The 15,252-nt window shown below is 28.2% G+C and overlaps 1 protein-coding gene across 1 annotated transcript in view; it reads right to left on the bottom strand.

The window, feature by feature from the left end:
- Positions 1–15,252, bottom strand: part of LOC117170265 (ALK tyrosine kinase receptor) — a 77,110-nt gene that overhangs the window by 30,859 nt on the left and 30,999 nt on the right. Inside the window, exons 3-8 of the mRNA XM_033356918.1 lie at positions 14,709–14,904; positions 7,900–8,027; positions 5,046–5,174; positions 4,802–4,957; positions 904–1,034; positions 663–829 (exon numbers count right to left, since the gene is read on the bottom strand). Of these exons, the coding sequence (XP_033212809.1) occupies positions 663–829; positions 904–1,034; positions 4,802–4,957; positions 5,046–5,174; positions 7,900–8,027; positions 14,709–14,904 (907 nt within the window). The remainder of the gene's footprint in view (positions 1–662; positions 830–903; positions 1,035–4,801; positions 4,958–5,045; positions 5,175–7,899; positions 8,028–14,708; positions 14,905–15,252) is intronic.

Genomic DNA, 15,252 nt, shown 5'->3' with positions numbered 1-15,252 from the left:
CTCTCCTTCCCTCATTTCTCACCACTTTTCCCACTTCCTTTCCTCGTTTCCATTAACTCCCCCTACTTCCCCCACCTTTCATTACTCTACTGACCCTATTAGCCAACACTTAAAACTCACTTCTTATCCTGCCCTACTCGCCCTTATGACTAATACCGTCCCCACTCTGCTCCTTATTCGCACACACTCCCCTACTTCTCCTTCTCTTATTTAACCTTATTATTCCTACTCAATCCTAATTTCCTCTAATGTCCCCTACTTTCCGACCCAATATTTCCCCAATTTCTCCTGTGTTCCCTCCCCTCATTGTCTCTTACTTGCCCTACATCTCCTCATCAACTACTCCTACTTTACTTCCAATCACTTTCCTTCAATTCTCTTAATTTCCCTCCCCTCATTTTATCCACTTTTCCTCTCGTCATTTCCCCTCACTTCCCCTAATAACCAAAACCTACTTTTCCCTACTTTTCCCTACCCTAATTTTCCCACTCTTTCCTAGCCTAATTTCCTCACACTTCCCGTCTCAAAATTTCCCTTACTTTTCCTCCTCTCACTTCCTCTACTTTCCACACCCATAATTTGTTCTCGCTTCTGCTGGGAAAAAAGTACAACAGACGGACATAACTGCAAGAAAAAAATTCAAATAATTCTGAGGCACTTACCTAACTCTAACATCAGGTAGAGCAACTGCTTGATTGTACCATGCATCTTTTTGATCACCATAAGTCCACCAGAGTCGATCTGTTTGGTTCTGATGTTTTCCCACTTGAACTAAATAAAGCCCGAGAGAACCACTGTGTGCTCCATATTGATGATAGAAAAATCGAACCTGTTTAGAAAATAGAAATGAATTAAAAAATTTATTTCTTGCTATTACTAACAATAATAAATGCGAAAGCTTACCTGGCATGATTGAAAATAAGGACTTGTAGGATCGCTGCTATATGGTGGAGTCGGATTATATAAAGGGCTACTTATCGTTCCCCGACTACCGTAGTCAGCTCGCTTTGACATATTAACATAAGCAAATGTCCCTGAAACAAAGATTAAAAATACAATATTAAATTAAGAATTTAAAAATATTTATTATATTCATTTAGAAAATTGTATTTGATGTCTAGTAAAAAAACGCTAACTATCTGAATAAACTGACTTTTCATTTAAAAATTTTTCAGATTGAGAAATATTTTTATGAATAACAAAAACTCGCAAACTATTCAAATATTTACATTTATAAAAAAGCCCATCGATTATCTGTACGTTTGTCATATAACTGCATCTTTTATTTCAACCTCTATTTTATTTCTAATTCTGTGTAAGGGCAGGGCGAAATGAAAACATCGTTTTCAAAATTCCCTTTCTTTTCCCTTGTCATTTTCCCCCACCATTAGTATTCACAGACAAGCATTTCAATCTTGTAATATTTTTAATATATAATCTTCTATAAATGGAATAAACCAATAAAATTGGAGATTTAAATTAAAAAATGTAAACCTTTTTTACTTCAACACTAACAGTTCACTTTTCTACCATAAAATATGAATTTCAAATCTAAAAGGACAATTTTTTAACAAAACAGTGGAATTTTCAACAAAATAATTAAGTTTTTAACAAAATACTTGAATCTTCAACCAAATACTCAAATTTTCAAATAGAAACAAATTAAGAATCAAAGAACCTACAAAGATTAATTTTCAACCTGCAAAGATAAGTTTTTAACCAAATCGTCCAATTTTGTATACAAAATGATTCAACTTTAATTAAAAACAGTTCTATTTCCAACAAAATACTTGAATTTTCTAGCCAGGAAGACGAATTTTCAACAAAAAGGTATATTAGTTGATATTTCAATTTCAAAAAAAAAATAAAAATTGTCAAGAAAAGAGATTATTTCTAAACAAAGAATGCAATATTTGATATTTCAACCGAAAAGGATTAAATTTCTACCAAAAAAGATGAATTTAAAAACCAAATCGACGAATTTTCAACAAAAAAGTTTATTTTCAACTGATAATTTGATAGTAGATATTTCAACGAAAAATATATTAATTTGAAATAAAAATCAATTGAATTCAACCAATAAAGACGAAGAATACTTATCAGCCAAACAGTTGTATTTTTGTTCAAAAAATATTAAATTTCTCCTAAAACAGATAAACTTTGAACCCAAAAACCGAATTTTCAAAAAATGGTAAAATTTTCCAAGCCAAGAAAGATTTAAGTTCAATTTTCAACAAAAAGTTAATTTTCTGTTAACCTAAAAAAATAAATTTTGAAACCAGATGGTTGAATTTTGAATGAAAAAAATTAAACTTAAAAAAAAACATTTTCAATCTGAATACTTGAATGTTCAAAAAGGATGAATTCTCAACAAAAAATTTAATATTTGATACTTCAATAAAAAAAAAACGAATTTTCAACGAAACAGTTCAATTTTCAACCAGAGTAGAATTTTCAGCGAAGTGATTTAATTTTCTACCGAAAAGATGAATTTTTAACAAATAATATAAATTTTCAAACAAATAGTCAAATTTTCAAATACAAACAAACTTTGTTAAGAAGGTAAAAAGTTATATTTTCTGTAAAAAATTAATTTTCAACCAAAAAAAGTTTTTTTAACAAATTAGTCAAATTTTAAACCAAAAAGATGAATTTTTCAACCAAAAAAAAACAAGTTTTTAAGAAATAACGATTTTTCAGTCACAAAAGAAAAAGAAGGGTAACCAAAATTGTTTAACATTCAAATCAATAGACGAATTTTTTGTAAAATATTTGAATTTTCAACCTGAAATTAATAATTTACAACAAAATAGTTAATTTTAAACCAGTTTGTTTTGTTTTTAAACAAAAAAGATTAATTTTATACGGATAATGTAATAGTAGATATTAAAACTAAAAAATATTTTAATTAGAAATAAAAACCAGTTACACTCAATAAAAAAATAGGAATTTTCAACAAAATAATTGAATCCTCAACCACAGCAAATTATTTTGCAACCAAGCAGTTGCATTTTTATCCAAAAAATACAACAAATGTCTTTAAAACAGATGATTTTTTAACACAAAAAGGTGAATTTTCTCAAAATAGTTAAATTTTTAAACCGAGAAAGATTTCAATTGAATTTTCAAGAAAACAATGGAATTATCAAATAAAAAGACAACCAAATAACACATCTACAATTTTAAACTAAAAATATAAGCGTTAGGTAGATGAAACTGCAAAAAAATAAAAATAAATATACAGCTAATAAATGCCTAACGAGAATATCAGATCAGGGTCGGCACAAAACTTAATTTTGAACATTCCTAAATTTTTCCCTGACCTGTGGCCACCCTGAATATTTTCAAAAGTACATTGTAAAAGAATCAAGACAAATTATGTATCATTCATCAACGTAAAAAATTTACAGAATGAAATTACATTGTTTTTTCAAAGAATTTAATGTTATATCAATTATTGTACAGTTTAGTATGAAAAATCAGAGAAATACATTCGAATTATAAAACCAGCAAATCAAATGGATATGTTAGAGCATTGTGTGTTTGTCTCTGATTTGTGATAACGCCCTCTATTACGGAATTTACGCGTCGAATTCAACACTAGACTCTCTGGCTAACCAAAATCGTCCGAATCTACTGTGGCTTTGTCAAAAATTTGATTAAAGAGCATTATGCTCTGTAAAAAAATTGTTGATAAAGCCACATTGAAAAAGGAAATTTCGATAGGCCGCCTATTTTCTTTTGGGATATATGTGTCTCCATATTATTAGTTAAAGAAGTATTGACAAATATTGAAAAAGTTTACAAAATCAGAACAGTTTTGTCCAAACGGCGATTATGTTCTATGGAAGAATAAAAAATAAAATAATTAGAAAGGCAGAGCAATGAAAAAAATGCACAGAAAAAATAAGGGTAAAATTGGTTGCAAGTAATTTTTTAGAAGAATAAAGTTTTATTCATACAACTTCGCGTCTTTCAAAATACATGTATTGTCATGGAGGAACAAAAAAATTTTAACCGATATTCGGTTAAAATTTATCCTGTTAAGTTAATTTTTGTCTCAGGTAATTTTTACCTCGGCATCAAGGTGAATTTTAGCCTTCGTTTTTTCTCTGTGATGATGGGAGTACGGATCGAATATATAACAGGAATGAATAAGAAAAATATAAAAGAACCAAAATATTGATTAATAGTAAAAGAGGTCAAGATGGGAGCAGAAAGGTCAAGGGAAGGTCAAGAATCTAGATATAGGGGATTATAAAGATTCAGATCACTTTCCCATGATAGTGAAACTAGTAGGAGAAAAAAGTATTAACATTAAAAAATGAGGAAAGAGAAGGAGCTGGTAAGAATGTGGTGAAAATTCTAAAAAAAGGTAGATTGGGTAATCAGCGGGTGAAAGAGCTTAAGGCGGTTAGAGGAGTGAATGAGAAAGAAAAAAAGAATGGATGCGAAAAGAAATGATATAATTGAGGAAGAAAAGGAAGGAAAAGGAAACGAAAGTCGCTTAGACTAGAAGCGCAAAGATTTATAAGTAATGGTTATGTAATAGAATAAGTAGATTAAGATGCAGATACATTCGCTATTGATCGCTCGCTCACTCGTTCGCCACTTTTTTCACAATATTTCTCACAGAGTGGTTTAAAATACTTCAAACTAGTACTATTGGATGCACGATGCGATGCTCAGAAAATAAAAAAATTTTATTTAAATTTATGACCAGAAATTTCTCACACACTGCAAACATAAAGAAAGGTATCAAAGTAAAAAGAAAATAATAAGGTAGAAAATTTCAAATTACCAGTTGCATTTCGAAAAGTGTGATCATAACTTGGTCCTGTTCTGTCGGTTGGAGTAGGTCCCTGATGAAGAGTCCAATTTAATGGCCTGCCTGGCACATTTTTCCATCCACACCACCCAGTCTCAAAATTACACTTTGCAATTTCCGGAACTTTGTCTATAAATATAAAATTTATATAAAATTTTCGTATTACAAATTTAATTGAAAATCAAGTCGTAAGATTTTAAGAAGAAACGAAATTTACCGCATTCTTGTAACTCGTCTTCCCCATCAGCGCAATCTTGGGTTAAATCACAAACACGTGTTTTATTTAGACAGGATCCATTATTGCAACGAAACATGTCAGGAGTACAAGCTACGTTTCCTGGATTTTCTGCAGAAAATTTAAAGTTATAATTAGATTTTGGTGGGGGGCCTCCAATAATTACGTAAGGCTTTTTTGGGCAGACAAGGGGGGCCACATCATTTTTATGTAAGTTTTCTCTGTACCATTAATACTAAAACATATTCTCATTAACAACTATTTTGACTGTTGAAATTGCTTTTTATAATATTATACACATTATATCATTATTTTCCTTATCCCTGAAAATTGTTGCAATATCTTAAAAATCCGTAAATTCTTTTAAAAATTTTATAATTTCCTTAAAAGTTTTAAAATCACATAAAAGTTCTTTAAAATCCTTTTTATTCCATGGATATTGTACATAATATCTTAGAATCCCTTTGAAACTTCGTTTTTTAATATCTTTTACATAGTTTTGAACAAATTACAAAAACAAAAATCAATGTTTAAAGTATTTTAGAACTTCATACGACAAAAGGAAAACCTTGAACACATTTTGTTGTTAATGAAAAAGATTTTATAAATAAACAAAGTTAAAAATACAGTTTTTTCACACACTGAATGTAATTGTGAGTAAGTAAAAATAGTTTATTAAAATTAGTTCAAATTCGTTATTAACGACCCGAAAATTTAATGGAAAATGACTGTTTTGAGGGCTTAAACCCCATGTTAATCCTTGAAATCGCATTAAATCTTCAACATCCTCAAAAAATCCGTAGAAATCCCTTAAAGCATCTCTTGCAATATATTTAAATCCATTAAAGTCTTTCAAAAACCATTAAAATTATTTCAAAGCTCTTGAAATCATCCAGGGGCGTAGCTACCGCCGTATCAGCCATAGATTCGTGGGCCCCCAAATAAGAATTAATGAATAAAGTTTCTGTTTTTTTCCTAAAAAGCCCCCCGCCCCCAAGAAATTTTGATACAGGGCCCTCTCAGAGCTAGTTACGCCACTGAAATCATCAAAACCCCTTTGTATCTCTTAAAATCCACTAAAAGCCTTTAAAATCCGATTAAATCTTTTGAAATCCCTTGAAATCTTTCGAAATCTTTTTAAATTCCTTTAAATCTTCGAAATCCCATTAAAATCCCCCGGTAGGCTTCAAAATTGGTGAAAATACTTCGATATCGCATGAAGTTCTTTAAAATACTTTTAAGTTTAGTGACTTTATTTGAAATTCAAATTACTTGAAATTTCTAACAATATATTAAAAGCCATTCAAATTTTTCCGAAATCTTTTAAAAATCCTCGAAATTCTTTAAAGTCCTTTGTAATATTCGGATATCCTTTAAGATTCCGTTAAATATTTTGAAATCGGACGAAATCCTTTTAAATCTATGGATATAACTCGGAATCTTACGAATGAAAATGTACTGGAATCTGTTGAAATATAATTTTTTCTCTATAAACCTCTTAAAATCTTCGAAATCCCATTAAAATTCCCTGACATCCTTCAAAATTGCTGAAAATACTTCGGTGTTACATGAAATTCTTAAAAATTCTTTAAAATTCGGTTACTTAGTTTGAATTTTTTTAAATCCCTTTTAATCCCTTAAAATCCATGAAAATTCCTTAATCTCTAAAGATCATTTGAAATTCTTGAAAATTTATGGTATCCATCCGAATCTCTTCAAATACCTTACAATATATTAAAATCCATTGGAATCTTTTAAAGTCATTAGAAATTTTAAAACTCCTTTAAATACTTTATAATATTCGGAATTCCTTCTAAATTCCGTTAAGTATTTGGAAATCTTACGGTATCCTCTGAAATCCGTGGATATACTCTAGATTCTTTTAAAATCTCTTATAATCCTCTGAAATTCAGGGGAATCCTCAAAACACCTTTACATCTTCTAAAATCCGTTAAAATCCTTTGAGCTCTTTAAAAAACTATTGAAATTTCCTGAAATCTGAGATATTTGAGATATGGAAATACCTTCATATCTCTGAAAAAAGTTAAAATCCTTGTGAAATCTATATTGCTATCTTTAAAACCCGTGACAATCCTTCTGAGTCTTTCGAAATTCCTAAGAATATATTAAAATCCATTAAAATTCCTCAAACTCCCTTAAAATCCTTTATAATATTCGTAAATCCTTCTGTCCAAATTTAAATCATTTAAAATATTTACGAATTTTAATCAGAGACTAAATTCTAGCTATAAATCAGTTGCTTTCCCTGAAATCAGTGAATAAACTTTGGAATCTCTCAAAATCTCTTAAAATATTTTGAAATCTGACGAAATCATTTCAAGTCAGTTTTAATTTTTGAAATACCGTTAAAATCCCTTGTTTTTCTTCAAAATTGTTTAAAATACTTCGGTAATACATAAAATCCTTTGAAATCCCGACTTATTTTGAAATATTTCAAATATCTTCAAATCTCTTTAAATCCCTTAAAATCTGCGAAAATCGTTCTTGACTCCATGAAATACCTCAAAGTCCGTTTGAAATTGTACTAGGTAATTTTTTCAAAACACTTTAAACCTTTTAAAACACCTTAAAATTCCTTAAAAATGTGTGAAAATCTTTTAAAATGTCGTTAATGGTGAAAATAAATAATATATTTTTGATATATTGAATAAAAAAATATTATGTAAGAAGGGGCTGGGTCATAAAAATCTTACGAATCCTTAAAGTAGAGAGGGAGCGAGGGGGTCTGCGATTTTTAAAATCATCCTTACATGATTAATAGACGTTTCATAATCAATTTTAGTAATAAAAAAAGAAAATAAGAATTTTTTAATACCTGGAAAACAGTCCACTAAACGAATATTGTCTATAGCAACGCTGGAATTCAAAGCTGGCATTGTTACTTCCAAAATTAATTTGTAAGTTTGACTGATAGCTCCTAAATTGAACGGTATCTGCTCCCATCTGAAAGTATTTTGTAATTTTTATTAATAAATTTATTTATTTAGTATGCAGGACCTAAAGCTGTAACCTTCCAATCTTTTATATGAAAAGCTTGTATATTTCCATCTTTGCTCCATCTGATTAAAGCAAAAATGAAGCCAAAGAAGAACTTTTCAAGTTACTGTTACCTTAATAATACTGCTATTATTATAACATGAAGGAAATTCTAGATGAAGTCAATTTGAATTTCCTTTCTTAAAAATCTCTGTCCTAATTTTATTATGAATTTCTTGTCCTTGTATTTGTATTTCTCAACATTAAAATAATATAAACAATTTTAAGAATCAGAATTCAAATTTGTTTTAGATATTAAGATTTTTTCAAATATTTGTAAAACAATTAAAGATTTCGAATTAAAAGTACTTGCAATTAAAAAATAAAAATTGGAGGCTTTCAAAATCAAAAAATAAAAGAATTATGAAAATTCAACAATTTCCTTAAAAAGGTGCTTTAATTGTATAATTTTTAATCAAAAACATTCCGAATTTAACAATTTTCATTTTTAATTGAAGAATCTTCAAAACTTATTAATTTCAGATAAGAATTCTGAAAATTGGATCATTTGAAATTAAGCGGAATGGAAACTATATTATTTATAATTAAAAGAATTTAAACTCAAATGATTTTAAAGTGAAAGTGTTTGAAATCGAAATTTTTGGGATCAGAAGCTTTAACAATTGAAAAATTGTAGACTCAAATGATGAAAATTGGATAATTTCATCAAAAAGGAGTTGAAATTGTATAATATATAACTTAAATCTTGCAAATTTGGACAACTTTATATTTAATTGAATATTTCCCAAAAATGAAAAATTTTATTTTGAATAAAAAAATATTCAAAAACAGATTAATTTCAGAATAAAATATTAAAAATTGGATCACATGAAATTAAACGAAATCAAATTCTATAATTTCCAATCAACAGCATTTGGAATTAAATCATTTCAATTTGAGAATTTTAAATCAGAAGCTTTCACAATTAAAAACTTTTAGGCCAGTCTTATGAAAATTGGAAAATTTCATTAGAAAGGAGTTGAAATTTTGTAATTTCTAATTCAAAGCGTTCAAAACTGTACAATTAAATTTTACATTAAAGAATCTTCAAAATTAGTTAGTTTCAGATCAGAATTTTTTAAATTGGATCATTCGTTCCAATTTGAACAATTAAAAAAAGTTAACTAATGTTCAAAATTAAACAATTTTTTTTTAATTTAAGAATTTCTTGATTTCAGAGTCGAATTTTGAAAAATGGATCATTTCAAATTAAACGAACTTCAAATTGTATTATTGGTCATTAAAAGCGTTTAAAATTGAATAATTTTTTATTGAAAGTGTTTAAAACTTAAGTTTAGCAATTTGAGATTGAAAACTAAATTGAATGTTTCAAAGTCAAAGCTTATAAGATTATGACATTATAAATTGTTATATAATTTTATATAGAAAACATGAAAAATGAGAACATTTCTACTACGGAATGTTGAAAATTAAACGAATAAGAACTTAATTTCAAGTTGAAAAAATGTGATAACCAAGAATTGTGATATTAAAACATTTTTTACACAAATCGTTTAAAATTTGAATTACTTTAAATAAATTGAAAACGTTTACAAATTAAACTTTTTAAATTGTTTATTGCACATCTCCAAATTCATAATTTTTTATTTTAATTACAAAATTAATATTGTGGAAGAGAAAAATTGAAAATTTAACGTTCAACATGAAAATGCAGAACTCTAAAATTTCAGCTAATCAGAATTCAAGAAATTATTCAATTATTGATTTGACAATTTTAGATTAGATTAGAATTTTTTTCATTCTTGAAATCTTTCAAACAAATACTTTTACATTTTAAATGCTTTATTTATTTAAATTTTCAACTAAAAATCCGATAATTTTAAGATCGTCATGATTCTCTATGGTCCTACTTTTTGAAATTACAAAATTTTCAAAATATTAAAATATATAATTATTAAATATAAAACTGGCTATCAAAAGCTTTAATTTGCAAAATTGTAAAGTTTGAAAGATTTTACAATAAATTATACCGTTATTGTTACTATTTGAAACTGAAGATTTCAATTTAAAATTGGTTAATTATTAAGGTTATTGATTCAAAATGATTATACAATAATAGCAATCAATTTTTGAACATAAACCGAAAATATTTCAGAACAGCCTTTAAAAAAAAGTCCTGGTCATTAAACGTTTTCTCAAAACCTATTGAATGCTTATTTTTAAGAATAAATAATAAAACGCTGATTTTTTAACCTGAAACTTTTAAAATAAAATCATATCAATTGTCTTATTTACTGAAGTAAAGAAACAAAGAAAACGCCAATGCGTATTTAAAACCATAATTAGAAATTGAAATAACATAAATTTTAAAGATAATGAATATGACTAATGAACAGTAAAAAGTAAAAAGTAAAAGTAAACAAACAGTCAAAAAATCACACTTCAAGTGATTAGGGACATAAAAAAAGTGCTTTCACCGTTCAAAATAACCGATTTTTATATATTGTAAACCTTTAAAGTGAAACTTTTGTTAAAAATTAATAATTTAAAATTGTGAATCATAATTTTTTAAATTTAATCATTTTATTCTAAAGGGCAAAGTTAATAACTTGAAAATCAAGAGGAACGACTTCATGTTTGCATTTTATATCCTTATCATGAATTAAATTAAATTTTTTTCAGGAAATAAAACTCTGGAGAATTTATAATTTTATGAAAACAAGCTCCTTTTCATAGATATTTTCGTACAGCTTAATAACGTCGTTTCCGAGTTGGTTCATGCATGAAATTAAAATATGAAATTTTTTAAAAGCAATTAAACTACAAGATACTAGGGGAAAAAATCATAAAATCTGCTCAACCATCCTCAGCAGATTTGGCGATGCAGTTGTGATGAACAGCAAACATATTGTAGGTCAGGATCTTCCCACTTAAGAACTAGAATTCCATTCCGAGTATAAAATATGAACGTCCTATTTTTGTCAATCATGATTCGAACTTGAATTATCTATTTGTTGTCGAAAATCTATTAAACTTTTCTTTTCCAGTAAGCGTCGAAATAAAAATTGAAATGATAAACATATATATTATTTTATCTATTTTACTCATCAGGGAAATTCTAGGGATATCGCAAATCCTCGTTCTTTCAGATTTGGTTGATCTTCTCTCCACTTTCTTTAATTAAAAAGTCTCGGAACTCAAATCAACAACCATAATCACTACAAAACATTCAACGCACCAAAGCTGGTCTGAGGAAAAGGCCTCGAGTGCCCGGCAGGAAAGTAGAAACGAAACTGAAGCGAGAAAACTGGATACCGCCCAGCCAAACCGAGCGAGCCACAAGAACAAAACTGCCGCATTACACCCGCAGTCGCAAGGTCCAAAACAGTAGCAAAACATTACACACTTCGAGGTATTTATTTATTATTTTTAAGAAGTTCTTGATCATATGTTCTAAAGAGTTTTGCACACACAAAAAATTGTATTACACAGTCAGAAATAACTATCTTATGTTAAAATATTTCCTTTTTTCTTGAAAACCATTTAAACTCTCAATTTAGAGAGTGGAAACGAAATGGAAGCGACAAAGCTGGATACCGCCCAGTGAAAACTGATCGCGCCACCATAAAAAGACTGCCGCATTGTACCAGTGGTCGCAAGGTCCCGAGCGACGGACACTAAGAAGAGTTACCGCGTAGAAACAGTAGCGTCAGAGACAAACTCCTAACAATCACAAATTTCATTAACATTCTTCTAGAATACACACAACTGAGTGAACCTTATGAGTCAAATTCAGCATTTACTCTTTCCCCAATTTCATATCTCTTTTCACCATCGTATGTACTGCATTTTGTTAACAAACTTTATAATTGCCTACCTGCTAATTTCGACGTAATTATTTATTATTTTCAAGAAGTTCTTGATGAAGTGTTCTAAATGGTTTTGCACAACAAAAATAATTCTAGTGCATAGTCACAAATAACTATCTTGTATTTAAAATTTTCCTTTTTTTCTTGAAACCCATTTATACTCTACATTTACAGCGATTATTTAAAATTCAAAAGCAGGAAAAAACGTAGCTGAGTTTAGATTAACACAATTTGAAGTGCAAAGTAATTAGACCGGAAGTAACTTTACTGGATTCCGGAGAGAAGGTGACACAGTTCATTACTTGGAGTATCAAGCAGCCTTTAGGTCGCGGAAAAGCAAAGTTGCTGATGCGAGAATTTTAATTAACTTCCTATGTTAGTAGTTGGAGCCTCTATAGCGGTTCTCTATTCGATTATGTTCTGCACCCAGAGAGAAAGTAACAAACTCACTTTGTACGTAAATAATTATAAAATATTGATTAATTTAAAGGAAATTTATATCTAGTCCGGTGGCTAGTGGCCTTTTTTTAAGTGAATTGTGGGAATCGTGTTACAACCTATTTTTTAGGTATATAAACACTCAAACAGCGTTTTTAAGATCGGAGACATACGCATGTTATTAAAAATAAAAAATTCTATTTTCCGGTCAAACTATGCAAAATACTAAATAAGATACAGTCCTTAGACATCTTTTCTTTGCACCATTTGTAATAAGAAGCATACTTTTCGAGACACTTTTTGTTTTAATCATAAAAATCAAAATAAAATTAAAAAAAAAGAATGTGCCTATGTGGTGGGCAGATTTAAGAAATAATATTATAATTAAATATTTTTTAATAAGCTGCAAGAATATTTTTAGCGCCTTCATTAAATTTGTTTGAAAAATTGTTTCATGATTAAAGACGTTTTTTTACATTCATTATGAATTTTTTATATGATTATTACCTTATTTCAGTAACCCAAATTATAAAATAAAATTTGAAATTTTGATTAAAAAAGCATTATTAGCAATATTATTTAATGAAGGAAGGGAGTCCAACGATATAAAAATCTCATTTTTCGATTTTTTCAGTTAACCGTGTTTTCTCAAATCACGACAGTATGCTATGATGTTTTTTATTCAGAATTCATCTCTTTTGATGAAAAATTTTACTATTTGGTTGAAGATTACATTGTTTTGGGAACAATACATATTTTTTTTAATAAACTCTTTTGACTGAAATTCTAACTATTCCATTTTTGGCTGAAAATGAAACTAGTTTTTTGAAAATTTCTTCTTCTTTTTGTTGTTGTTGAAAATCAATTTTTTAACTGAATATTTAACTCTTCCATTTTCGGTTGAAAATTCAACTGTTTTGTAGAAAATGCGTTTTTTGGATAAAAAATTCAAATACTTTGTAGAGAATTTACCTTTCTGTATAGACAAGTTTATTGTTGTCGTAGAAAGCTCAACTATTCAGTTGAGAATTAACTTTTTTTTTGAAAACTCATATTTTCGGGTTAAAAATAGTGTCTTTTTGTAGAGATTTGATCTTCCTCTTTGAAAATTCAATTGTTTCTGTTGAAACTATGTTTTTTTAAATGGAAAATTTTACTATTCGATTAAAACTTCAACGATTTAGTTGAAAGTTTGTCCCTTTTGCTTGAAAGTTCAAGTATTTGATTCATTTGTTGAAAATTAATCTATTAGGTTGAAAATTCATCTTTTTAGGTCGAAAATTAAGAAAATTTGTTTAATATTTAATTATTTTGTGGAAAATTTAAGTATTTTGTTAAAGAGTCATATTATTTGTTTAAAAATTAAACTGCTTTATTAAAAATTCATCTTTTTGTATTGTAAATTGAACTGCTTGGTTGAAGGTAGAGAATCTTTGTGATGAATTTATTTTTGTTAAAGATTCATAATTTCAGTTGAAATATTAACTAGTTTGTTAAAAATTAAATTTTTTCTTATTGAAAATTTACCTATTATGTTAAGTTTTCGTCTTTTTAGATAGAAAATTCGTATTTTTGTCTTGAAAATTAAATTGTTTTTGTTTAAAATCTAATTTTTTTCTACTGGAAATTCAAACACTTGGTAAAAGAAATCATCTCTATAGGTTGAAAATTCAAACTATTTGGTCAAGTGAAACTATTTTGTGTATTTTGTAGAAAATTTAACTCTTTTGTTGAACTTTTGTCTTTTTGGATAGACAATTAGTCCTTTCGGATTAAAAATTCAAATATCTTCTAAAAAATTCATTTTTTTTACTTGAAAATTCTACTATTTCGTTAAACATTCAACTTTTTTGTCGAACTTTAATCTTTTTTGTTTGAAAATTCGACCATTGGTCAAAGATAAATCTTTATAGGTTAAAAGCAGAATCATTTTTAAAATCATTTTTTTTTTTAAATTTAACTGCTTTGTTGAAAATTTAACTTTTTGGATTCAAAATTCATCTTTTTTGGATTAAAAATTGAACTATTTGGTTGAAAGTAGAACTCCTTTGTTAAAAAATTTGGGGAGATTGAAGCTTCAAATAGTGATGATCTGCGAGGAAGAAGAGGAGGGCTGAAAAAAATTTTCAAAACAACGTGGCGTAGTTTTGGAAAGGCCCTGCAGTTGTAAACCACTTGATACTATTTCACTTATAATAGTTTCGTACTACCTTCGGATTTAGAGAGATAGTTTCGAAAATAAAGTTTTTGTATTTGGTCCTAAAAAAATTAAATAACTTTGTGTCAATTGCAGACTATCTTTATTTGAAAAGTGACTCACTTTGCGTGGTCGTTTCCCCAACGTTCAGCTGCAACCCAACTTGTATGATTATAAGTTTCTATAACAAGTCGAATAGTTCCACTTTTCATCTGCACTTGATGCCAGGCTAAATCCAAAAGGCATCTCGACCCTGTTCTTGGGATGGGGATGGACCACAGTTGGCCTTCTTTTCGATTATTGAGCCACAAAAAATGACCTGAAATACAGAAATTTCCATAATGTAATAACAATCCCAGGAAAATTTTACGTCCCGATTATCCCTCTTTTGAGCAAAATGTGACAAGAACCATGCTCCCTCCTCCCACTGGTGTAAAAGATTATTAATAATAAAAGTTGAGAATATTGACTAATTTTTTACTTATTCCAATGCCCCTTAATATATTTGTATAAGTTAAACAATAACTTCTTTATTTTTTTAATTAAATGAAAATATGTAAAGTGGTATTTGAGACCTCAGGTCTATATCAGTGCAAAAATCAAATCGCGCCCATCCTTAAAGGTAGAGCTAAAGATCTAATTAAGTTCAGTGTAAAATATAGGTAGA

This window comes from Belonocnema kinseyi, chromosome 3 (genome assembly GCF_010883055.1).
Source record: "Belonocnema kinseyi isolate 2016_QV_RU_SX_M_011 chromosome 3, B_treatae_v1, whole genome shotgun sequence".
Taxonomy (NCBI): domain Eukaryota; kingdom Metazoa; phylum Arthropoda; class Insecta; order Hymenoptera; family Cynipidae; genus Belonocnema; species Belonocnema kinseyi.
Note: the sequence above shows the minus strand (reverse complement) of the source record. Positions and strands in the feature narration are given on the sequence as shown.